This window comes from Daktulosphaira vitifoliae, unplaced genomic scaffold (assembly GCF_025091365.1).
Source record: "Daktulosphaira vitifoliae isolate Bord-2020 unplaced genomic scaffold, ASM2509136v1 Scaffold_1, whole genome shotgun sequence".
In the NCBI taxonomy this organism is placed as follows: domain Eukaryota; kingdom Metazoa; phylum Arthropoda; class Insecta; order Hemiptera; family Phylloxeridae; genus Daktulosphaira; species Daktulosphaira vitifoliae.
This window is the reverse complement of record NW_026099572.1, coordinates 21,471,343-21,498,836: the sequence shown is the minus strand read 5'-3', so window position 1 is coordinate 21,498,836 and position 27,494 is coordinate 21,471,343. Positions and strand designations below refer to the sequence as shown.

Genomic DNA, 27,494 nt, shown 5'->3' with positions numbered 1-27,494 from the left:
AAAGTATCACAGTTTTCAATAATATATTTAATAATATTTTGACTTAAATTAATTAATTAATTAATCACAAGATTGTGACTAAATTATCCATTGTTTTTTTAATAAATATAAATTAATGTATAAATTAATGGTTACCACAAAATTAAGAAACAATAATAAAACATAATTTAAAACATTTGTTTTTCTACAGAATTATTAGATTGATGTTGTATAGAGTTAAGAATCAGAAAAAAGTATGAAATAAGAATAACTTTATAGTGTTCTTAATTTTAAAAAATACAAAATTTATGGTATCAATAATGTTATTTAATAAGGAGAGAAGTCTCTTTTTAACAATGGTGGAGGCACATTACTTGTCGTTGTGTCGGATCTCCCTTCTGTTAAGTATCCACCTGTACTTTGAACTCCTAAAAAATAAAATTTTTATACTCAACAATTTTAAAAAGAATTTTAAAGTTCATAATACAGTTGAAAATTATGTAATGGTTGTTGTTAAGAAACATCATATTTACCTAAAACATTTAATAATTGTAAAGTAAAATAATATATCATTAGATATTTTTTTTGTCTTATAATTAAGGCTTAAAATTCTTACAATAGAAAGGATTAATAAATTTTTGTAAGGCCAAATTATATAAATTGGATTACAAACTACCATATTCTGAGAATTAAAAAATAAAAATAATGTTTACTGCTTAATATTGTTTATTATTATTTTTTTTTGATTACCAGATAACATTAAAAATAAAGCATTTAATTAAAAAAAACAATGCCAGTGGTGATTATTTAAATGTTTTTTAATAGGGGATTTGTAGAGACAACTAGAATAACATTTTTAAGTAAGCTTTATGTATTTTTCCCTTCCTTGAAGTATTTTTATAAAACAAATATGATATTTAAATTTTTAGGGGAGCTCATCCATTAATTAAAAAAAAGGAGACTAAGTACCTAATTATATCTATGAGAGGTTTATACATAAGAAAGTTGTTTAATACCCCCACCAAGTACATTTTATTTCTTCATATTTCTTTTTGTAATTTGAAATATGTATGGATTTTTCGATTACACTGTGCCGATAATTTTATGTAATTGCATCTAAAATATTTTTTTTGGGTGGAATTTTTTAAATATATATACACTAAAATATATACACTAGAAAACTCATGGGTGAAATTTCAAAAAAAATTAATTGGGCACACAATTACTCTGGATGTTTTGATAGGGATTGACCCTGAATATGAATAATATAATAATTTGAATGTAAAAGAACTTGTTAGCTAATTCAGTAAATTTTTATATCACTATAAACTTACCCATCAAATAAGGAACAGATGGAGAATTAGATATGAAAAGATCATGATTTTGATCTTTATAAGCTGACCAAGCTGGAAGTTTATTTAACTGTGCTTGTACTAAACTTCCATATGATATATTCATAGACATAGTTTTTAATGCTTTCACTATTTGTGCTTTAGCTCTAGTATTCCCATCAATACCATCTAACCTACCATCTAATAATCCAACTAAAAATGTTATTAAATCTGCATCTAAAGCCTAAAAAATAATAAATATATTTATGAATAATTTTAATAGCCAACAAATATATGGAAAGTGTTAGTGAATATGAGCTTAAATCAATTCATGATATTTTTTATTGTAAAAATTTGTTTTATTATTTTAATAATTAAAGTAGATAGCTTTTTATAATTATTTCCTTTAGTACATTACTGTTCAATCTGGTAAAAATATATAATTTTTTTTGGTTTCCTGAAATGGTTCAAAAAGTAACTTACACTCTTCTCCACCAAAACCACCCAAATAAAATATCAAATTTTTGTACTTGTTTTACGAGGTAGTCTTTTCTAGCAGCAAACATTCTACTTAGGGTTTCAGATGATACACAAACTAAATTGGAATGAACTTGCATGGCTTTTTTTATTGGAGCTATGCATTCAATTTGTGATATACATCCAACACATATCTAAAAGAAAATACATTTTTTTAAAATTTTTAAATTTATAGTACGTAACATAAGCTTTAATTTAACATATGTTTAAAGGACACAGTATTTCGGGTATATTTTCAAAAGTTAAGTTTTCCTTGTGGACCATTAATGGTAAGATGATTTTCAAAAAAAATATATCCAAAGAAAAGGAAGTACTTAAGATATTTATATATAAAAAAAAAACCCAGAACGGTGGGGTCGCGGCATAGTTGGGTCCAGTATAGATTTAATTTGACAGTGATTAAAATTACTATCATAAAAAACGCTTCGATGCAAAGCTGTAGATAGTGTTTAATTTTTAAAAATTTAATGGATTATTCCAAGAGCAAATGATCTCCTATTTCCTTATTTATATTCGATTACATAATTTATGATTTATAATTGTAATATATGAATACATATTAAATAATTTACTATTGACTATATAACTTATTGAGGTATTATATAAAAAATATAATTATAGAAAAGTGGTATTTTTTCATAAATAAATAGTAAGTAGTTTTTTTATTTATAAAAATAACATTGTGAAAAATTATCTTAAATTATCTCTTTGATTTTTAAATTTTACCATTTTATAAGAATTATTATTAATATTGATTCTTATGGTAATAATACATTTTAAACGGAGTTTAAAAATAAGGTTTTAAAACAAATGTAATATTATTTAAGTATGTCGTAATATTTTCTATAACCATTAAAAAAAAAAATTATATTTTTTTTCCCAAAATTGACAAGTATTTTCTTTTTCTATTACTCTAAATATTAATTATTTACATAGGTATAATTATTTTATTTAAAAGTATAAAAATTTATCGTGGGATTATTATTTAATTTTAGTTTAGGCCAATAGTTATTTTTATTTATAATTAAACATACAGAAATCCGTTTCTAAGTAACAAAATTTCTATATGCTTAAATCAAATAAATAGTTTTCTCTTCAGGAGGCGATTTGACGTGAACGAAGAAAGTTTAAGTATTTTTTCACACAATGACACCTCCAACCGAACATAACGAAAAAGCTATAGCGTTCTCTAAAAAGTTTGTACTTAGTACAAATTGGCGAATGCCGCGCTCTAGTAGTATGTTTACAAAGCCTTCTTGGCAATTACACAAGTTTCAAGAACTGAAATTAGAGTTGAATTTTGTTAAGCACAAACTGGATAACTTCAACAGCGAAACATGGCATGCACATACAACCAAAATGAATCCTGCTGGATTAGTCATTGGTCATCTTAAGAAAAATATACGTCCTGATTTTTTGACTCAAGCTTGGTGTAAGTTCTATGAAATCTTAGGCAATTCTACTTTGATTACTCAAGAACCTACATCCAAAGCTAATTTCAACTCTGTACATCTCTGTGAAGCTCCCGGAGCATTTATTTCTGCGCTGAATCATTACATATCACTAAATCATCGTAATTTAAATTTCGATTGGTTGGCCATGACACTTAACCCGTACCATGAATCCAATGGCCAACCTGAAATTATTACTGATGACCGCTTAATATTAAACACATTAGACAAATGGGAATTCGGTCCGGACTATACTGGTGACATATTTCAACCGAAGTATCACGAACACTTATTGCAGACGGTTTCTAAAAGATTTATAGACGGCGTAAGTTTGGTAACGGCCGATGGAAGTATAGATTGTCAAAATAATCCAAATGAACAAGAATGTACTGTCATGCGTTTACATAATTATGAGGTAATGGTAGGTTTGAACATATTAAAAGACAGAGGATCATTTGTATTAAAAACGTTTACGATATTCGAATGTAACACAATTTGTAGAATATATTTGCTTTGTTGTCTATTTAAATCTGTCGAAATTCAAAAACCAGCCACCAGTAAGTCCGGAAATTCAGAAACATATATCGTATGCAAAGATTACAAAGGTAGAAAATTTGCAGAGCCTTTCATTCAGTCGTTTTTTGAAAGTGAAAACCACGAAAACGCAATGTTTCCTCTTAGACAAATACCCAGGACTTTTATTAACGAAATATTCAAGTGTTCAAGTTATTTTTCCAACTTACAAATAAGAACTATCGAGAGAAACATTAGGTCGTGGTTTTTAAAGGCCGAGTATTATAATGAAATGAAGGAAATTCAAAGTTATGTGTGCAAAGAGTTTATCAAAAGGTACAATTTAAAACCGATTCGTGAAGACCAAACTCTTATATCAAAAAACGTATCCAAAAAGTATAATAAGAAGAAATTTGACGTCTCGTACGCGGAAAAGATGAGCCGTCGAGACTTAAGCCTTAGAGAAGAAGCTGAAATATTGTACAAGGACATGATAAAATTTTGTAATTTAGAAAATAATATATGGAATAAAAAATTAACTGTACGATGTAAAAAATCTAATATTGATGTGTCACAGGTAAAATTTTGTATGGGAAAGCCAGTAACGAAAGTACGTGGATCAAAATTTTGCGATGGGTCGTTACTTGAGTGTAGAAATAAGATAATAGATAAATTTCCTTACGTCGAAAGAACTGCTGATAAAAAAACTCGATCCTCGTATTTTAAATCTCAATTGAAAAACTGTAAATCAGATACAACAGTTTGTGATTTGACAGATGTTTATTTGGAAAATTGTATAAACAATGTCAAGTTACAATACAATTGCTTGCATTCCATCTTAGATTCATTGAAGCACACTACGAACGATATGTTACTAATTGGATATCCACTGCACACTCAAATAGCCATCGGATGTCTTTTTGCAATGACTGGTATGTTTGAGTCGTACGCAATTTTGAAACCGGATCGTAATTGCGGCCACGCTTTTGCATTTTTTGGCCTCCAGAGAAACAATAGGTGGCTTGATATTTTATACAAAGTCCTAGACAATATTTTGCCCACCTCTGATGATTACACAGATTCTGACAAAGCCTTAATCTCACTGCTTCCAATACAACATCTCATAGAACAAAAATCTTATCATGAAATTGTTGAACTTAATAACTTGTGTCTATTATATGAGGTCGAACCAATTCTATTGGACTGTCTTCGACCATAGATGTTTTCTTCATACTTATGATATGCTATTACAATTTTAATCTCAACACCAATAGCGACTTCTGTGCCGATTGTGTCTTCATCTGTTTTTTGACATATGTCTGTATATTTTACCTTATAACTTTTATGCTTGCCGTAGTCACTGTACACATTGTAATTTATTATTGCATTGTAATCTATTATCGTACATACTGTCGGATGTCTTCTTTTTGTTGAAAGAAAATTATTTATGTCAAGATTTGCTTTTGTATAAAGTGAATTAATAACTTATTATTACATTTTATGTATTTTGTACTTTAATTTTTTTTTATTTTTTACTTTGTATTTTTCAATTTTTGTTTTTTTTACTCATATTAATGAGCTAATTTACAGATTTTTTCGTTGCCTTATAAAAAATTATTTTTGAGTATATAATTTACATTTATTTCAATATTGTTTTAACATTATTTCATGTAATTTAGTTTAACATTTTTTTTTTGTTAACTTAAAATGATTTTTTTTAGTTGTATACTTTATGATAAATGTATTAATGATTTTATTTGTACTGAATATTTATAAATATTGAATATTATAACTGTAAAATTCTAATCGAATTTTAGCAAATATAATAACGATATTTTTTGTAATTCGTGTGTTCAATTTAATATTTTTATTTATCGTTACTTTAACAGTGACAATTTGTACTTTCTAATTATTAATTATTATTTGATAATATTGAAATAATTTTGATATCATTATATCGAATAAAAAAGGTATATAAATAGCATTTAAAAAAAAAAATTGTATTGATCCATACATTTTTCAAAAAGTAATATTTCATGTGTTTATGAAAAAAATTGATATTGATTTGGTCTATTTTAAAAAAGTTATGGCATTTTTAAGTAAAAAAAACGGTAGCACAGTGGGGTCGTGGCATAGTTGGATCCAGTATAGATAAAATCTGACAGTGATTAAAATCACTATCATAAAAAACGCTTCGATGCAAATCTGTAGATAGTGTTTAATTAAAAAAAAAAAAATTGTTAAAATAGCATATTTTTGAATATGGTAGTCATTTGCGCATAGAAGATAGGTCGTCGGGACAAATTTTTTTTTTTCATTTTATAGTACATAAAATAAGTTTTAATTTGATATGTGTTTAAAGGACGCAATATTTCCGGACACATTTTCAAAAATTAAGTTGAAAAAGTTATTTTTTGTAAAAAAGTTACTATTTTAAATTCCCCCAGTGAGCAGAATAAGTGTTAGATTTTCAAAAAAAATTATATCTAAGGTTTCAATACAAAAAAATATTATTTTTATTTGTTCATTTTTGAAAAAGTTATGGAAGTTTTAAGTACAAAAAACATCCCGATAAAAGGTAATTTTTATCGCAAACATTACATTTTTTTTTAATTTTCGACAGCCATTTGCGCATAGAAGATAGGTCGTCGGGACAAATTTTTTTTTTTCATTTGATAGTATATAACATAACCTTTGATTTGATATATGTTTAAAGGACGCAGTATTTCCGGAACATTTTCAAAAATTAAGTTGAAAAAGTTATTTTTTGTAAAAAAGTTACTATTTTAAATTCCCCCAGTGAGCAGAATAAGTGTTAGATTTTCAAAAAAAATTATATCAAATGAAAGGGAAATATCTAAGGTTTCAATACAAAAAAATATTATTTTTATTTGTTCATTTTTGAAAAAGTTATGGAAGTTTTAAGTACAAAAAACATCCCGATAAAAGGTAATTTTTATCGCAAACATTACATTTTTTTTTAATTTTCGACAGCCATTTGCACATAGAAGATAAGATGTCGGGACAAATTTTTTTTTTTCATTTGATAGTACATAAAATAAGCTTTAATTTGATATATGTTTAAAGGACGCAGTATTTCCGGAACATTTTCAAAAGTTCAGTTGAAAACGATCTATGTTTTTTACAATATTTCAAGTTTTGAACGCCCCCTATATACGGGGAAATTGTTCAATTTTAATAAAAAGTATGTCAAATGAAAGATGTACTTATAATGTATTTAGAAAAAAAAAATTTGTGCTGATATATACATTTTTCAAAAAGTTATAGCATTTTTAAGTTGAAAATTTAAAATCGAAAATCGAAAATTTTAACACAAAAATAGTGTTTTTTTAACTACGGCAGCCGTTTAAATGTAGAAGAAAAAGTGTCGGGACAAATTTTTTTTTTTATTTTATAGTACATAAAATAAGCTTTAATTTGATATATGTTTGAAGGACGCAGTATTTCTGGAACATTTTCAAAAATTAAGTTGAAAAAGTTAATTTTTGTAAAAAAGTTACTATTTTAAATTCCCCCAGTGAGCAGGTTAAGTGATAGATTTTCAAAAAAACTATACCAAATGAAAGGTAGATNAAAATGGGAAACAAAAAAAAAAAAAAAAAAAAAAAAAAAAAAACACATCATAGTAAAATTAATACCTTCTCCGCTTCGCATCGAAGCTAATATTTCGATTCACTCATTTTTAATAAAGTAATTGTAGTCTTAGAAAAAAATGTCAAAATTTACTGATTTTAAAAATCAAAACTTTTTTGTGAATTTCCCCTATTTAAAGAGAATGTGTAAAATTTTTTTCAATTTACAAGGGCAATCTCTTCAACTAAATACGATTCGTGATCTTTGACGTATCATTGAAAGAAATTGGTCCAATAAGAGCTGAGAAAAGCCGAGTGGTAAGCAATTTCAATTGTGTTTGAGCTGTTGTTGCATAAAGTGTCGCATAAATATATAATTATTAATAATTATTAATGCACTAATCATTTAATTTCTTTATACTTCATTTGATAATAATTGTAATATCTAGAACTTAAATGATATTATTGTAGTTATTTGTCAAATTAAGTGCTACTTTGATTCCTATTACAACCTACACTCCACTCCAACACATTACCGTGTGTTATTCTAGGTGGGGCACAACAGGACTACCCTATCAAGTTACTCTATTTTCTAAACTAGTTTAATATTTGTTAGCCCTAAAATAATAATTTTTTTTTTTTATAGTATATAAATAAAAATAATTTAAGAACTTTTTTTTATTATAATAAATTAGGATACCTCATTTAATGAAAGCTGATGTAATATCATAAGAACTGATCTTGGAACATCGGGATTCGATAATAATGATAACTGAAAACAAAGTTTAGGAATATGGCCTAATGCTGGAATTTGGTCACTAAGATGTGGTTGTGCTTCCAAGAGTTTCACAATTGAAGTTGTTACGATTTCCAACTGATCATTCTAAAAAAAAAAAAATTATCAGCACAACTATATTCATGAAGGAAAATACTATAAAAAAATAAGTAATATAAAATATATTTAATATGATACAGTTAAATCATACTTTTTCTTTTGTCATTGAACTTATACAAGTATCCAAAAGTTCTGATAAGAATTCTTTAGGTCTTCTTACATTCCAACCTGGATTATTATTAAAAAGTCTTAGATACACTCCAGCAACAATTGTTTCATTTGATGGTGATGATACAAGTAGACTAGTATCTGGTAGTTTGATAGCACTTTTAGGATTTTTTTTTATTATAATGTAATGTCTAGAATTAATGTAAAGCATGAATTATTTATTTAAAAATACATAAATATTATTTTAATTATTAAACCAGTCATTAACAACTGTTATACCAACAGTAGGTGTAAACATTCTTAAAATAGGTATTGTACCATAATTTAATAGCTAGCTTGGATGTCTTATTGCTGTATTAATTATATAATATGTAGACCTATTTTTTTGCCAATTTTGATATTTCGAAAAATAAGGTCTTTTGATAAAATATTGTAAAATTATATAAATATCCTAGAGCTGAAGAGATCATGTAATATAACCTATGATGAGAGATGAAATAATACTATGGACAGAAATAAGATCAATTAAAAATTAAATAATAAAGTATTAGAGATCACAGTGGATTTATAAAAATAAGGTTATATTTTTATGAAAGGTTCCTTATACCAAATACATTAAGAACATATCATTTCTCAAACTTAAATTCAAATATCTCAGATCAAATTTATGTTACTTTGATCCCTTCAGCTCTATATGCCATGAATAGGATAACTACTCTTTTGATATCCTATTGATGCTTCCAAAAATAAATTTTCTTGTTTTTTCATTCCACACAAGTTCAGGATTTTCTTGATCATTGTCTAATAAATGTACTGTAGATGATGGTAAATCTCGCATTGTGTCTATAATTGCTAATGGTAAAATTTGAGCTAATGCCAAACGTAATCTTGGGCCACTTAGTTTTTCCGTCATTAAACGACTTAGAAGTATAGCACTTCTATCTCTTAAGCCTGAATCATTATCACCATTACATAACAAATCAACAATAAATAAGTATCCTCCTTTATTTAAAATATCTTTCACTACTGTAGACGATGTAGACAAAGTTATTAAAATATCCAAGATTATTAATCTGTCTGATGGAACCAAATAAAGACAAATAAGCAAATAAACAACTACTCCTGAATTTGCAATATCTGTTACACATTCATTATTTTTAGTTATTGTTGATATTATATTCAAAACACAATTTTGAACTGAAGCACTATCTACATTTAGCAAGTTGAATATTAAATCAAAATAACCGATACAGTTCACTTCTAAATCTAAAATATTACCAAAATTTAGTACAATACAGGTATAAATACATAAAAAAAAATAATGTCCATCAACTAACTTGGATTATTAAGAACTAAATTATTTAAGGCAATTAACACCATTTTAAAATGAATCATTTTATTTTCAGCTAAGATGTTGTTTAAAGGATTATTTGCTTTGATGTATACTAAGAGATCAGTTAAAAATTTTTTTGAATTCTGAAAATTATAAATAAAATGTCTGGTCAATAATTTTTAATAAATGTTTAATTATAAAATAATTGAAAAGCTCAATTTTTTACCTTAATATTAAAATGAGGTTGTTCATTAAAGACTCTGATAAATATATTTCCAACAATTAATTCATTTTGATGACTAGAAAATGTTAAACCAACTTTTTCTAAATTAATTATTTCTTTATTATTACACATTGTATCTAAAAAATCATTAAGTTCTGCTCTTGTACTATTATCCCAGACCAGATATGGTGTCTCACAATTGCTACCAAGTGTTTTTAAAAGCTAAAATGCAAATATTTAAATTAAATTAAAAAAATAGAAGTACCAAAATATAAAAATTGTTACATTACATGAAATTAACATAATATGAAATTAAATTATAGAATGTATTTTAAAAATGGATATTTAATAATTTACCTCATGAGGATTTTCATCAGAAAGTTGTTCAGCAATATATGGCGTAAGAAGCTTTTCAAATATAGACTTAGCAATGGTATTTTCTGGAGTAGCTAAATCACCATTGTAATAACCACCTAGTCTAGCACAAGCTTGAACTGACAATTTGGCTAAACTATTTAGTACTTCCTAAAATTAAAATTAAAATTTAATTAATTGAGTATAACAAACAACTTAATTTAATGCATGAAATACAGAGTATCTGAGATCTAAATGACAACATTTATAACTTAGGATAATAACTTAAGTCCACAAAAAATTTCAAAAAATTAATAATTACTTTTTTTAAATAATTATTATCTTTACAGGTACATTTAAATTACATTTTTTTTATTAATTGATAAAAAAAAAAAATTTCTTTTTTATAATTTCAAAATAGACATTTTATAGCCTTTCTTTATCATTTTAATAAATCAATAATAACTTTAGGGCAAGTACTTATTGAGATATAAGAATTTTAATACATTGAGTGAGTATTAACGTATAATGTATGTTTATAAATATAAATTAGTATACATCATCCTATACATGCTACACACCCATTCTATGTATTAAAATACTAGTAACTCAATAAGTATTTGCCCTAAAATTGTCATTAGTCTTTCAATATTTTTTGTAAAAAAAGTACTAGAAATAATTATTTTGAAAAAAAAAGAAGAGTTATATTTATTTTAAAAAACAAATAATATAAAATATACTTGAACATAGTCTAAGAAAGCAATAATTATTTTTAAATAATTTTTGTAATAATATATATCAACACAATTTTTTTCAGAAATACTTCACATGTACACTTTTATTATATATGCACTTTTTTCAATAATTCTATTTACTGAAAGGTGGATTTTATAAAGTGATTTGTGAATAGCAATAACACTTTTAATTTAACTAAATTTAAATATTTACCTGATTGTTTGCTTCTTCTGAACGCTCAACACCACATTCTTCTAATGTATAATCATATAAAAACATATAAGATAGTAAATACCACACAGCCCCTTTTTCTAAAAAGCTACTCTGAAGAATAGAATTTGAGGCCATAGCATAAATACACTCCACAGCATCACAACATAACTTTGATAAATTCTATAAATAAATATTAATGAATTTATTTACAAGAATAATAAAAAACATTTAGGATATTGAAGATCTTTAGCTTATGTAAGTTTAAATTTAAACCAAACAATACACAAAATATGACTGAAAAAACAATTCTACAATTTTGGAAAATAGCTAATTTATATAATGTAATGTAAATACTTTCAGATGTCAAAGATCTTAAATCAAGGCGTATATTTTATATAAAAACAAAATTATTCAAATATATTATATAATTGATTAATTTACAGAAAAATAACTTCAAATTATGTTTTTCTATTTACTAGAAGCCTTTACCTTTAACATGTCATGTACTTTGGTTATTAGGAGAATATAATGAAGTACGAGGTACAAACTAAGTGCAAGACACAAGTACTTCAAAGAGTGAATGGGGTAGCTGAGTATCCAATCGAACCCAATAACTACATATTAAGGCACAATGCGTTCTGACTGAGCTAACAAGGCGGCCTCAAAAAGAGGTGGTTTACAACCCCTTTATTATTTCGAATAATTACCTTAAAAAATAATATTCTAGTAATATCATTAACAAGTATTTCCATTTGAGAAAATGTATCACGACACATGGCAAATTGAGAGGCTACTTTGAAACATCGAGTGCAATTAATACAAACAGCTACTGACATTTCTGTTTGCCTTGATGACTTATTAAGAACTGAAACACATCTAGAATATGCTCCTAATAAATCCTATAAATGAACATAGTAAATTTTATTTAAAAATAGCTTAATTTTTTTTATATTTTAAAATAAATATTATCTAATTATAAAATTTTAATTTATTAGATTATTTAATTTCAATACCCTGTAATAAGTTTTTCTTTTGGAATAGAACCCCTTATGTTTATTCATAGTAGTATATTGTATATATTTCTTTCAATTATAATAATAATGAATATTTATAATTTTACTATGGATTAATTAGATATTATATGATTATTCCTCACAATAAATAAATAAATTCCTAATAATCTAAAATTACATGTATTTTGGACACTTATCTTTTTGTATTAGAACAGTCTAATGAGTTGTAAATGGATAAAAATTCTACATCTTATAGTAACATACCGAAGTTTTAATTAAAAAATAATAAGAAATTAAAATTAATTTTAATTTTAAATTTAGTCAAGCTGGACTACCTCAATGCAATTTCAAAAATTAGGGTTTGTAAATCATTAGTATAGACCCACTATATTTAAAATAATAATTATTTCTGGGTCTATCATTGTCAATTTAATTTTGAATTTATATCTAAAATGGGCTTGAGCTTTGATCCAAACAAGACTAAACTGATCTAAGCAAGGATTACATAAATATCACTTAAGACAAAATAAATATTAAATATTTTCAAATATCCTTTAACTTACAACAAATCCATGCTCTCGATTAAGTTCTTCCGCATTTAATGCAGAGCATTTTACTGTATGGTATGTTAACTCACTAGCAGCTGCTAATAACATATTACCTTTGGAAAATAATTGCTCATCACTAGCTTCTAATCTAATGGTTTTAACTAATTGTTTGTATCCAGCATATTTATAGCTTTCAAGTTCTAAAAAATACATAGATTATTAAACAAATATAAATTATAAAGTTTAATAAAATTAATTAAGTGTTGACTAACGTTTTGAATAACGATCAAATAAAATACTTTGAGTTTGAAGTATCAAAAGAATATTATTAGGATTAGGTCCATTGTGCCCCCATGAGCTTCTACTACAAAGAAAATCATATGCTCTGTTGGCAGCTACAAATATTTCCTTAAAAAGAAATTATTTATTATTAGAGTAAGATTGAATACAATAATTAATGTCTTACTCGTCCTTTAGGATTTTTATCAGGATGATTCACTTGCGCTATTCTATAATATGCTTTTCTAGTAGTTGTTTCATCATACTGACATCCTCGCTCTAATCCTAAAGATTCAAAAGCGTCATCTACAGTCATTATGGGAGGTTTTTTCTCAACTTCATTTTTCCATGCTTCAAGCACATCTTTTAATAGAGCTATCTATTAACATAAATTAGTGTTTAAAAGCAAATTATAATAGTTCGATTTGTAGATTAAAATATAAGCTTACAGGATCATTAATTGGCCAATTAGGAAATCTTTGTACATCACACAAATGTCGTAAATAAAAAATATTACAAAATAATTCAGATTGTAATTGAGGATACCGCACAGCTGGTATAGCACAATACTGATAGATTGCTCTGTTATTTCCTCTAAGTTTAGGTGTAAAATCAGCAATATGACCAGCAATCTTTTCAATTAACAATCGTCTCATTTCAGCATTCCATATTGCTTCAGGAGTATCAAATTCTCCTAGAAAAATTTGAGCAAATTTTTCAGGGCCATGGTTTTCTAAATAATATACCATAGCTTCTGGTAATAATGGTCCAAGAACACTTCTTTGCATTAATTCTCCAATTTGTATCTAAAATTTTTAATAAATTGGTTTTTTTTTCTTTTTTTTTTTTTACAGTTTTTATATTAATATAATGGGTTCATTATTTTTAATTTTATTATTTAATATATGTTGAAAATGGAAAAAATATATTCACTCACTTCTTCACTTCGAAAAGCTTGACATGTATGAGTAAGACGGAAAAATCGTGCAATTGGTAGTATATTGGATCCTGTATACATAAGTAAGAAAAAAAATACACCAGTCATATATAATTTCGCAGCATTAGGGTTGTCAGATGCTATTTCACAAAGTAATGCTGCAACTTTTTCAACAAGAATAGGATCAAATGTTAATAACAATTGAACTATATGTGGTAGATTAATTTGATCAGCTAATACTCTTCTAATACGTGCTATTGGCCATATGATTGCACCATCATTATCCCTAAGAAATATTTAAATTAAAATAAATAAATATATAATTTTCCCAACAAATTTATGTAAAAAAAAAAAAAACACATCATAGTAAAATTAATATTTTCTCAGCTTTGCATCGAAGCTAATAAAAATTATGGTATTAAATCAAAGATTTCAAATATTATTATTATTATATAAACAAATAATAAAAATTACTAATAAAACATAATATTTAAAAAATATATTTCAGAACTTGAATTTTACCTGCTTGGATAATATTGGCACATTTTTATCAACATTGATAAAATTAAAGATGCCAAATCACTTTCATTCATATAACCTTGATCTTTAGCTATTAAAGTCCACTTAAATTGACACAATTTATGTAGAGGTTTCCAACCTTCTAAACCTTGGGTCCAGCATTTTGTAATAGGCTTAATAACACCATTTTTGTATAAATCTTGCATCTAAAATTTAATAAAATATTAAAATTTCATTTAATAATATTGTAATTTTTTTTATTTTAATACAATACCTCTTTAAATGTTAAAGGCCCATTTGTTTTGTCACTATTTCCACCAACACTGTAATACCATTGTTTTTCATTATCTTGTAACATATTATGTCCAGCTTCTATAACATTAGTTTGAGTAGGAACTACTGCTCTAGTTGTATGTAAATGAGCTAGTGTTAATAAGTCAACAAGAACTGGTACACCTTTACATTCTATGATATTTTTAACATTTTGTTTATTTAATATAAGTTTACTCAAAAATAGAAGTAACCGATCTCTTTCAAATTTCTCGACAGTCTAAAAATGTTTTTAAAAATTACACTATGATTAATAATGAAATTAGTTTCAAGTTTCTCTATATAAACATGTAACATATTAGCAGTTAATTTTACTGTTGTCTTAGAAAAACATTATAGTCACATATGTACTAAGAAAAAAGTTTATTTTTATTTTTATGAAATAATTTAGAAGATAAAACTTTTTTTTTTAATGTTATACTTTTTTTTATTTTTTTACAATTTTTAAGAATAAAAAAATAGCTCAGAATAGTTAGGACTCATTAAAGTAGTAATCCAAACAAATTAAATTCCAGTATAGATTGAAATTTAACAGTCATTAATATCACTAGCATTTTATTCTTTGAAGAGATTCTTTATAAAGAAAGATTAGAACAAAAAAATTGTTTAAATTTAGCAGCCCAATACATTAAGGAAAGTTGTCAGAACATTTTTTTTTTTAATCTTATAGTATATTTTAAAAGCTTTAATTTGGTTTAGAGTTATAGAATGCAGATGTTCCGGAACATTATCAAAATTTAAACAAAAATAAATTTTTTTAATGTATGTTCAAACATTTATTATATTCAAGGTTATAGTTAGATTTTTATATTATGCATATATAAAAAAGATAATTGTCTTAAAGAAAATTTCAGAGATTCAGGAATTTTTAAAATAGTTATATCAAAATGAAACAATTTGTTTATTTTAACAGTAATTTCCCTTCTTTTTATTTAGACGGCAAATTATTCAATGAAGAAAAATTGTCAGACATTTTTCCTTACTGTATCTTAAAAAAAGCTTTTTTGTTTATTTAGTTTTGAATAATGTAGATGTTTCAGTGATAGCTGATAGCTATCAACAAGATAAAATTTGTAATCATTTGACATATTGTTGAGCAAAATTGGTTCAGTAAAAGTAGAGTATTCATACAATGACACAGTAAAACCAATACTTTCTCAACTACACATCAAAACTAATATTAATTTATATTAACTACCACTTTCAATTAATTAAATGATAAATAATTTTTTGACAAAGCAAATATTTAACAATGAAAATTTCAGTCTTTATCTGGGCTACTTTTATCACATACAGTAAATACATTTGAAATATTACCTTTTCTAATTTTACTAGAATATATTTTGTGTCAGTAAAAGTTCCAATTTCTTTATAATACTGACCATAAATTACCGTCATTGCATGCAAACATAGGCACTTCATTTCTATTTTTAAAGCTAATAAAAATCGGTGATATAAATCATAAAAAAATCGAAATCTGAAAAAGTTATTATTAAAAAAAATTATTTATAAACAATTATAAAAATTCTTACGGATTTTTTATAGCAAACTCTGCATTATCATCTAAAAGTAATCTTAAATAATATCCATCAATACAAACTTCATCTTGTAAACTTGGATAAGTTACTTCAAATTCATCATGATTCCAAGCAATTAAACTATTAGTAGTTAATTGTCTGTCACAATTAAACATTTGAATTTCTTTTTTTAAAGTGTCATGAAGTTCTTCACGAGTCTACAAATTATTAAATTTATCAATACAAGATGTAAATAAACTTTTTTATTATTATAACCATGACTCGGAACTTAAGCATTTATAAAGTTCATTTTAATCAACATAAGTACATCAATGATAATAAATAATTATGTTAGTTTTTTTAACACTAAACAATGTATATTAATTAGAAAATTTTGTTTTGGGTGACTTAATAGGATTATTCTCTCCAGAACAAAAACTATTCTGTGATACTGTATACACTTATAATCGTTTTTTTTTTTTTTTTACATATTTGGGTGTCTCAGAGCTGGTTCAAATTTTATAAATACATAAATTTCTGAGCTTTTATTTTAATAATAAAAAAGGTTCTTAGTTTTTATTTTTTTATTATAATTTAAATAAAAGAAAGAATGTGTGTAAAAAAATTATTATTTTTAATAATAGATACACTAAAATGTTCCACAGGGGGACCCGCAAGAACCACAAACTTAACAACCTTGTGAACTTTATTTACAATCAGTGGGGGACGGGGTTGAAAAACGTACTACTGTTCTTGAAGAGTTATAGTTGATTAATTGGAACAAACATAACTACTTGCTAATAGCAAAAAAGCCCTTCTAACCTAGTCACATCCAGTGAAAGGGTTGTTAACTTGACCAAAGTAGTTAGCCAAAAGGAAAAATGATCTAGTGCCATAGAGTCTCAATACTATATTATATGAATATATTGTAATATTATATGAACTACTACATAAAAATTGTTACTACTTACAAAAATGTCTAAAATGAGTATTTTAAAAATTTTTAAACAATTTATTTTAAATATTTCCTAATGTTATTTTATTTTATCTGATGATTTTAATTTACCATCATCTTGATTAATATATTAATCATCTTGCTTAATTAATCAATTTTTATACCTTAATTTTTTACAATATCAAAAATGCAATTCTAGATTTTGTTATTTCTAATTTATTTGTTAATGATAATTTAGATTATTTTACTTTCATTTAAATCATATCATTAATAATTAAATTTCTAAGTCGTATAGTACATATACTACATTCCCTGTTTGGTTTAGCAAGAATTATAAAATGTAAGTATTAGTTATAAGTATACCTAATATGTCGGGAATTTTTTTAGGTATAACGGGCTGGCATAATAGGGGAGAAGATAACATTGTAGTGATTTGGTTGAGTTCTGGTTAGTAGTGTTCCTTTAGGATTGTTAGCCCAATAACCCCAATCGGTACTTTTGGCATTAAAATCAACTGTACATTATATACTTTATTTTTATTTGAATTATTTTGTATGTGGCATTAGTTATTTTAATGATGTTGAAAATCACGGTAAATTGTGCTACTTTTGTAGCTAGCTGAGTGGGTTCTTCCACAAAATGCGTATTTTGCTAATGTGTCTGAAAATTGTGAACAAATTGCAGAAATTTGTTAATCATTGCAACGTAAACTTGTTCTAATTTTTTACAAATTTTACATATACTTATATACATTTTATTTTTTATTAGCATTATATTATTTTATACATATATTATATTCATGTTTGTACACTGCAACTTCTTAAATAATATATATATATATATATTTTATTGTAAATCGGAATTTATTTCTATAATAAAAAATTATTATTACTATTAAGTATGTATGTTGTTATTTAAAAAAATAAAGTAAGCATGCAACCTTATTCATATAAGGGATGGATCTAAAAATTACTTAATAATTGATAAATAAAGAAGAATAGAAAACTAAAGTCAGAAAGAAATATTCTCAATATTTTTATTATTTTAGGAGATATTGAGTAGCTAATGTTAAAAAATGAGCTTGTATACCTAAAACAAATATGTATCAAATAGAGTTTCTTCAAAAATTATAATTATAAATGCATATAAATGTGTTTCCTAGTAATAACTTTTAGAGATAGAAGATATTAATATTAAGCTTAAAAAAAATATATTTGCATACACTTAAATTATTAAATATATAGTTTAGTATGTACAAGGTAAAACTTGAACTTAAATTAAAAAAACTATATATATACTATAATTACAATATATATTAAAATACCTGATGATTCCACAACAAACTTGGCGAAGAATGGTTTTGATTGAACTTAAAATAGAATAACTTCCAATTAGCAATACTTTTTATTCTTTCCCTACGTTTTCTTAAAACAATTGGTCTAGCTTGTAATTTATCTTCTTTTTTTTCTAAGCCTAATGAAGCACCCCAATGACCCAATGCTATTTCAACTTCTTTTTCGAATGTGCGAAACTTTCTTTCTAAAGCTACTAAATGTGGATTCCGCTGATTTTTTGCTGCATGATCTTGAGCTAGTTTAAGATTATCTCGGGTAATTAGAGGATCTTCATTTTCAACATAATCTACGGTTTCTTTTGATTCTAAAAATCCTATAAGACCTTTTGGCTACAAAAGAAAATGTATATTAAATGTTGTGCTTTTATGCAAACTAAATTTTACACATAATTTACCATTATCCGAGAAAGTAAATCCATAGCAATAGAGTTATTAGTAACCCAAAGACCAACTAAATGTCTAGACAATTGTCTATGAACTAACATTCGCCTATTATCATCACGTGTAAATAATGCAGTTAACAAATGATTAGGTAATGCTGCTTCAGCTAATGCTAACTCTTGCATACGAGATGAAATTTCCGAATCACCTTCTTCAATAATTGCTCTCATTACTAATCCAGCTCCTTTTACCACAGTTAATGAAGGATGCTAAAGAAATGGAATACATTATACTTTGATTATTTATATTCATTAGAACTATTTTAAACCAATTTTTTTAACAATGAAAAGTTTATCATTTAGTATCTTATGGCAAATATATGTTGGTTTATTGAAATTAATATATTTTAATTAGGATTAAAAATATATACAGTACAATAAGTATGTAAAATATAAATGTACATATTTAAAAGATATGTATCTATGATTAAGTATAACTAAGGAATATTGAAGTAATCTATGCTTCAAGAATTTTTTTATTAGCTTATTCAATTTCTATATGAAGAAAAAATTATCTTTTACAAAAAAAAAAAACCTATATGCGATATTATTAACTAGAAATGAATAAAAAGAAAAATTAATTTTATAATGGTTAGTATTTAATTAATTTTTGTGTCTCCTAAAAAATTGAAACTTTACAAAAAGGAAATGTTTTCTATTGACGACAATATAATATAAATCATTTAATAAAAGGTGTAGTATTAATTAAATTATTAAATAATTAGAATAATAATATTTGAGAGGAGGTAAATTATTCAAGTCTATTTATAAGAAAAATAATTTTTTTTTAATTTCCTCAACTTTTACTATTTATTTTTTTATTCTTTTCATTTTTTTTTTACCTTTTTAATTGATTTATGAAGCTTTATTTAGGCATTATTGTTTTATCTTATTTTAACCTGTTAGTCACACTATGTTTTTTTTTTTTTAATAAATATAAAGTATTACTAGTTAGTTAGTTATAATACACAAGTATTATATGGTATACAGCTTATAAAACTTATAGAACTAAGATTGAAAACATTGAATATAAGTTTACAAAATAATGAAAGTTACAATTAAAACCTCTTAAAAAATACAACCAATAATATCAATTTATTATCTCTAGAAAATCCTAGAAACTTAATGAACAACTAATTTGTTAACAAATTATTTAACTTATATAGTGATAATCTTAATAATATTGATAATATAATATCAATGATTGCTCTACATATTCTAATGCAATTAACAAAAATTCAAAATTTTCTTAACATCATCCCATCAAAAACAAATATTGATCAAGCAACTATATTTAATTTATTAGTCATTATATATGTCTACGACAAAACTTTAAGTATTGTAAAACCACAATTAAAAATGAGTATTTATTTATTATTAAAAAAAAGTACTTAAAAATTATGACATATTGACCTTCTTGATTTATTGACCTAATGAGCAAAATAAAAAACCTTATTAAAATTCATAAAAGGGCCCCCAAAAAACTTTCCTGCGTGGGGCTTTTAAGTCTCAAACCATCCCTGTTTCTATAAATTTAATAATTTAACCTTACCTGAAAAAGTTGAAATAAGTAACGTCCACGCTTAGCAACTAATGCTAATAATGTATCAAAATGTGTCCCATCAGTTGTTTCGCTGTAAGGAACACATAGAGCAAATGTAAGGACATCCAACATAGCTGAAACTACTAATGCTCCAGTACCTCGTTTCTTATAAATAAAAAAAAAGTTTGAAAGTTTTTTTTTAAATCTCAAAAATAAGTTCTCACACTTACTATATGTTCAATCCACATGTCAAGTAATGATTCTAAAAAACTTGGGGTAGCTAAAAGAGAAGATTTATTTAGTTGTTCTTGCCTAATATCACTGTCTCGATGCATAGGTTGCATAAGTGTGCAAATCATATCAAGAGCAGCATGAGTGATGGCTTCATTATCTCGCTTTAATGCCCGAGTTACTTTTCGACCAAGTTTGTCTTTAAGTCTAAACATAAAATAATAAAAGAATTTTGTTGAAAAATGTACACTATTATTAGTTTGGTTGGATTTGTAAACACTACAAATTACTTATAATAGTTTATATTATACATTTTAGATACATACTCGGGTAACATAATGAAAGTAGAGAACCCTGCTTTGGTAGCAAATAATCTTCTAAGTGCATGGAATTGTGCTTCTAATTCATGAACTGAAATCTCATTTTGGTCACCTTGATGTGCAATAATTGATGTAAGAGCCATAACAATGAGTTTTTCTTTATTTTCAGTAAACAATTTCTGTCAACAGTATATTTATTTTTATTTTAATCTATTAAAAATCATAAGACAACTTATATTATATAAAAAGATTTACAACTTTTAAGTTACTGTGAAATCATTTAATTTCTACAGTAATTTAATTTAATTAAAGACTAAATAATTTATCTAACAATTAGTAAAATAATAAGACAAATTAATTATTTCTGTGCATTTTATATACCTATAACATATTTGTATTAACTTAAGACTCTGATTTACGAGTTTAAAAATATACATAATGTAAAAATTTATCTGCATAGATTCAAGTCTTTATAAATTAATGATTTACATTAGTATCTATAAACTTGTAGGTAGGAAGATAAAATACTATTCATTCTACATAATTTAAATTGAATAAAATTTGTATTTAAATGTTTAAAATAAGTATGAAAAATATTTAATAATTGTGAAGAAACAACTGTTATTATTTTTATAATACTGTAGAAGCCCTTAATATTTTCTACTTAAATGTAGGTATTTTAATTATGTTATAAATAGACATATTTTGTAATTTGTAAGTAATTAACAATGTATTATTTTTTTTAAGTTCCTTAATATATTATCTTGACATTGTAATATAAATTTAATTTTAAAACAGTATATAATGTACCAATAAATCCCCTAACATGATAGTAAGAAAATAATTATCTCAATAATCTCTTATTGCTTATACATGACAAAATCAAGAGTTTAACTAAGGGTATCACCCATAGCCACACATTAAATTTTTAAAAAGAAGAGAAATTTTATAAAAAAAAAACTTTGGTAAGCAAGATCATAATAGATAGTAACTTACATCTTCTGATACAGAATGTATTAAGCCACTGTATTCAACATTTGCATTGAATCTATCTAAGACATCAGAGAAAGTTTTTTTTACTGGAGGCTCTTTAATACATTTTAAATGATTAGACTCAATCTAAAATCATAAATGTTTATTTTATAATAAATACTAAAAATATATTAAAATAAAGAAAACTTTACTTCTTGATCTGGCGTTATATTAAAAGGTATAAGTCTTTTATCTCGAGGAGTTGGAGATATTTTTACATGTACATGATGATTACCAGAAGATCGTACACTATCCAACAAAGTAGCTAAAAGTGAATCCCTAAAAGTATTAAACAGAAGTTTATTTAATAGACTTTCAACATGTTTTTAAAAAAGCTCTTAAAACTTTACCTATTAGTAGTAGCATAAGAACGACAAGAAGAATCTGAGTATTCAACACAGAATTGTTGAGCATCAATTGGATCACGAATAAGTGCAAATACTGATGATAAAGGTCTCAAAGTAACAACAGTATATGTTTGAGGATCTCTTTCCAAAAGACATACTTCACTCAGACAAAGTAATCTCCGTTGTGGTGATTCTTGATGTCTAGGTACACCTATTTTTTTTACTTGGAACTCACATACTGATGTTACATGTTCATCTGAACTATATCGGCCTAAACGTTTCGCTAAGAACTCATCTTGATTAATATTATGCCGGAAAAACTCAATGGATATTTGTAAATAAATTATAGCTTTTTCTTTAACTTTTTGAAGTATATCTTCTTTAGATGAACTTATAAATAAATGCTAAAACAAAACCAAGGTGTAATAATATTAATGCATGTTTTTTTTGACTATTTTTAATAATATTTTAACTTATAACAAAATTAAAGAGTCATTAGATACATTATATTATTTTATTAAAATTCAATACAAATATGTTACTTGTTGAGTTCATGTTGATCTCAAACGAAAAAATAATTAATATACTTATTTAACAAACCATTCTTCCATATGGACGTGATATGATAACAAAACCTCCTGGTATATCTTCAACATTTTGAATGGCTTCTATATCTTTGTAAAAATAACTAGCAAGAATTTGAGCAGTAGCAGTATCCAATTGATCAATTGATATAGGAGTGACATTTATAGTAACTGGCAAACGAGTATCTGACCAATGATGCTTAGAAGCTTCATACCTCTGAAATCATAACAAATTTTAAAAAAATGATAAATAACAGTAAAAATATTTTATGCGCAATAAATATAATTAGACATACAAATGTATCATCTTGACTACGCTCAGCAAACTGATACCTAAATTTGAGAGCATCAGTTAATAAATTTGACCGTACATCAGAGGAAAATTTGAATTTATCAACTTTATTTTTGTCCTTAACAGACAATAGGAAACCTCCTGTATTCTGTGAATCAACTTGTATTGAAATAATTTGGTTATAAGCATAACGGTTAGTTATTTCTAGGCTATTTGGGTTATATGTCGTAATTCCATGAGTACCAATACCAAAAATACGTTTGTACCTAAAAAATTAAATACTAATTGATATAACATAAAATATGATAATTAGGGCTATGAATTATATGTATTTATAAATTTTGTTAGATTAATCTGATTTTACAGGGGGATTCGTAAGGATCACGGAATGGACAACCCCGATGATTGAAGAACCATCAAAATTGATAGTTTTAATGCAAACAATGGTGTACCTAATGAACCGTTGTTCACTACGTAAGCAAAGAGACAGCAATGTCAACAAATGCAGACCAGGAGTTACGAAATCAACTAAAAGTAGTAGCTGACAAAATTAAAATTTAGACCTGAGATTGAACAGCAGTCAGAAGTGCAAATTGAAGATGAGCAATTATAGAGGAGCAGAAGAATCTACCAAAGGAAGGAGACAAGAGAACCAATGACTTGGAAAAGTCAAAGGGAACCGAAGCTCAAAAACCTGAGGTCAAGGGACTAGAACCTCCATGTAAGAAGACTTATTGGGTGCTAACCTATAGGGATATTGAAACAAATGACAAAAAAGTGGCTCTGATTTTCGCAAGCTACCCCACTAACAAATTGACCAGAGCAGGAGCTAATCATTGAATTTTGTGTTGGAGACGATACTGTCGGGAAGTGATGGAATTAACGTATCAAAATTTGATGACACTAGACTCACTAATTCGGACTCATGGTGAGATGATATTCCGTCTTACGCGAATGATGTATGGCCATGGCTGCTTTAATGAGTACCTGCGCGGTATTCACAAAGCAGCTACTCAGCGCAATCACTGTTTAGATCGCCTGGGAGAGACAGCCAGCATATTGCACACCTTCTTCCAGTGCAAGGCATAGGCCCATGAGCGGGACTCTTTGAAATTCCAACTAGGGTCCACGTTCAGAGTCAGATCCATGGTGGACCTGATGTTGAGGATTCGGGAGGCGTGGAGACTCATCCAGGCGTTTGCAGAATCTGTCTTGAAAAAGGAGGAAGTAAAACGCTTGAGACAGAAGCAGCTACGCCACCTGGTACAGTAGGTCCTGAATCAAAGGTTTAAGCCGGCGCCTTAGGAATTTGTTTTAAGAATTTTATTTGTTTGTGAGTTATTTTGCCAATCTTTGCCAAGTACTGCCACCACCTCCAACCCAGGCAACGGAACCCACATCCGGTTAACAGGAGAGGCTACATCACATTGTGAATCAGCTCTTGATTAATTTCGGGCTGGTTCATAACGTGGTGGTGTGTATTATAGAGACGACGTGGGCTGCCCTGAAGTAATGCCTAACAGCAGTACCAAGGCGGTCCCCTAATATTCTAGAAAAAAAAAAAACTCATTGATGGAGAACTTGTACTCAGTACTGCCCAAGAGAGCTCTTTTAAGTGGCTCACTGATCATATCAACTTGATAAAACCTTGGGACAGTTTTACCATTTCTGAATGGCTGACAATAGAATTCAATTCACGCAAATAAACCTGCATCACAGTAAGAGGGCCAGTAGTATATTACCAAAGATCCTAACTCAGAGACCTACATCACCCTTACAAATAGGACTTATTCAGGAACCATGGATAAATGATTATCAGATTAAGGGGCTAAATCTAAGGAATTTAAAACTGTTTCATAACACAGTTTTTTTATTGCAGTTCTTATCTATCTCTATAATAACTAAAATGGTGTAAAAAAGAATAGGGAGAATATCGAGGGAATTATAAATGAAATATGGTATAGAATAAGATTGCCGCTTACAAAAGCGCTTGTTGGTTAGAGTATGAATAGAATGCATAAAATAAGGTTTAACGTATAAAACAAGGAAACGTAGTAGTGAGATGAGGAAGTTCATAGAATTATAGAAGGAGGAAACAATTTAAAATATGGTAGAAGAACACAAAGAGAAAAATTGATAGAGCAAAAGTGAAGTAAGTAAAGCAAAGTGTAAGAGGTATGATAAATTAAGAACAAAGAAGGTAAAAAATAAATTTATAAATAGGCAAAAGTAAAAAAGAAACGAACCAAAGATTTTCAAAATTAATGGTGTATTAAAAATTATGATAAAAGGGTATTAACGAATAATGAGGATATGAAAGTAATGGAGATAGTATTTTAGTTTATCAGACTATAAAGCATTATTAAACTTACTTGCCCCTCCAAGAATGTTTAGTTACATAATAACAAACAACATCAGTATTATTTGGAATAGGTATCATATTATCATCTGTAACACAGATATAATACTTTAACAAAAAACATATGGCTCTCAGCTTTAAATTACTACATAGTTATAATATAAATGTATTATAAAATGATTATGGTTAATAATTTCCAAATATAATAATAATAAAGAACTCTTATAAATAAAACTATTAAATCCAAAATTTAAAATTTTCAATGCCAATTTCTTATTAGTATTTTTTTAACTATTTATAAAATCATTACAGTTCATCAAATCTATTAGTTAAGTTATTTCACACTAATGATAATAATTATTGAAAAAAATTAGTTTTAAATATAAATAAATAACAATTTATAAAATATGTTATAATGCTACTTATTATTAAATAATTTTTGAATTGTTCAATAAAAATCCATAGATTACATTATAAATATGTATGATAGATTGATCTAATTATTCATTGGCAACTGTAAAATTAAGTTAAATTAGAATCTAGGAAATGGTATAGGATAACATTAATGAAATAAAACATTTATAATGTTTAAAAAAATCTGTTTGAGAGAAAATTTTATTAATATTATAATTTAAAATATAAATAATTATATATTAAAAAAAAAAAAATTATATATATATATAAAGTATACTTCATATCTTTGATCAAAAATTAAAGTCTGAATCTAAATTATGGATTAGTTTTAAATTGTAAATTTAACCTTTTAACTATTGGAAAACAATTTTTTTTTAAATATTCATTACATTAATTTCCTACTAGTTGATGTTAAAATGAAATTGAAAAATTATTTTAAAAACGTTAGTCAAAATATAAGAAATACATCAGGCAATGTTATTTACCACGATACTCAATAGCTTTTAAACACGTTAAATTAAGTACTTACTTCCTGGCATTGAAAAACTATGAGGATAACTGTTCCTTAAAACATAACTTTTTAATGTTATCAATTAAATTTTTTATTTTAATTATAAGGCGTAATTATTAATAACTGAATGTTAAAAATTGTTTTATTTTCAAAAATGTTGCAATAAATTTTAATATTAACAATTATTAGTGCTTCATCAATTTCAACTAGCTGTAAGATAAACATTTAAGTGATAAACCTGCGTATAACCGTATGATAAACAATCAAATTAATATCGTGAAAACTGCTGAAAGACTTTATGTTATACATTTTGATAGCGCAGGACATTATCAACTGCAAAAATTAACTTAAATTAACCGTTAAGTTAAAGATTATATCAAGGTGGATATATTCACTTGAGGCTTAATACATTTTACAACCTCATCGAGATTTTTTGAAATTTTTATTTTTAATCGATTTAGTTTTCCATTCTGATTAAAAATATATAAAAAAATTTTATCGACGAAGCATAGTTTAAAAGTTAAAAACTTTCAAAGTTTTCTACTGTCGTGATTGATTTTTGTTATGTTTGGCTATTATTTTTCAATAATTTTCTTTAATTTACTTGTATGAGTAATCTTCAGTGATGTAGTCACCGATTTTTATTAAATTTGTTTGTTTACAAAAATAAAACGTATAGTTACTTGGTAATTTTGTTTTGCTCC

General features: G+C 25.9%; 1 protein-coding gene across 1 annotated transcript; it reads right to left on the bottom strand.

Annotated features, from left to right (window-relative positions):
• Positions 1 to 260: 260 nt before the first annotated feature.
• Positions 261 to 27,013, bottom strand: LOC126894318 (dnaJ homolog subfamily C member 13). Its single transcript, XM_050665237.1, has 32 exons — positions 26,809 to 27,013; positions 25,879 to 25,954; positions 23,511 to 23,772; positions 23,231 to 23,431; positions 22,634 to 23,034; positions 22,436 to 22,562; positions 22,248 to 22,370; positions 21,258 to 21,430; positions 20,931 to 21,138; positions 20,710 to 20,865; positions 19,113 to 19,367; positions 18,688 to 19,047; positions 16,424 to 16,626; positions 16,209 to 16,368; positions 14,836 to 15,111; positions 14,565 to 14,767; positions 14,043 to 14,328; positions 13,555 to 13,911; positions 13,293 to 13,484; positions 13,099 to 13,234; positions 12,842 to 13,026; positions 11,973 to 12,164; positions 11,266 to 11,445; positions 10,321 to 10,488; positions 9,967 to 10,185; positions 9,745 to 9,883; positions 9,124 to 9,673; positions 8,391 to 8,598; positions 8,105 to 8,287; positions 1,841 to 1,981; positions 1,314 to 1,554; positions 261 to 407 (listed from the first exon to the last, which is right to left on the bottom strand). The coding sequence occupies exons 1-32, from the start codon at positions 26,816 to 26,818 to the stop codon at positions 307 to 309; spliced, it is 6,672 nt and encodes a 2,223-aa protein (XP_050521194.1). The 5' UTR covers positions 26,819 to 27,013; the 3' UTR covers positions 261 to 306.
• Positions 27,014 to 27,494: the final 481 nt, after the last annotated feature.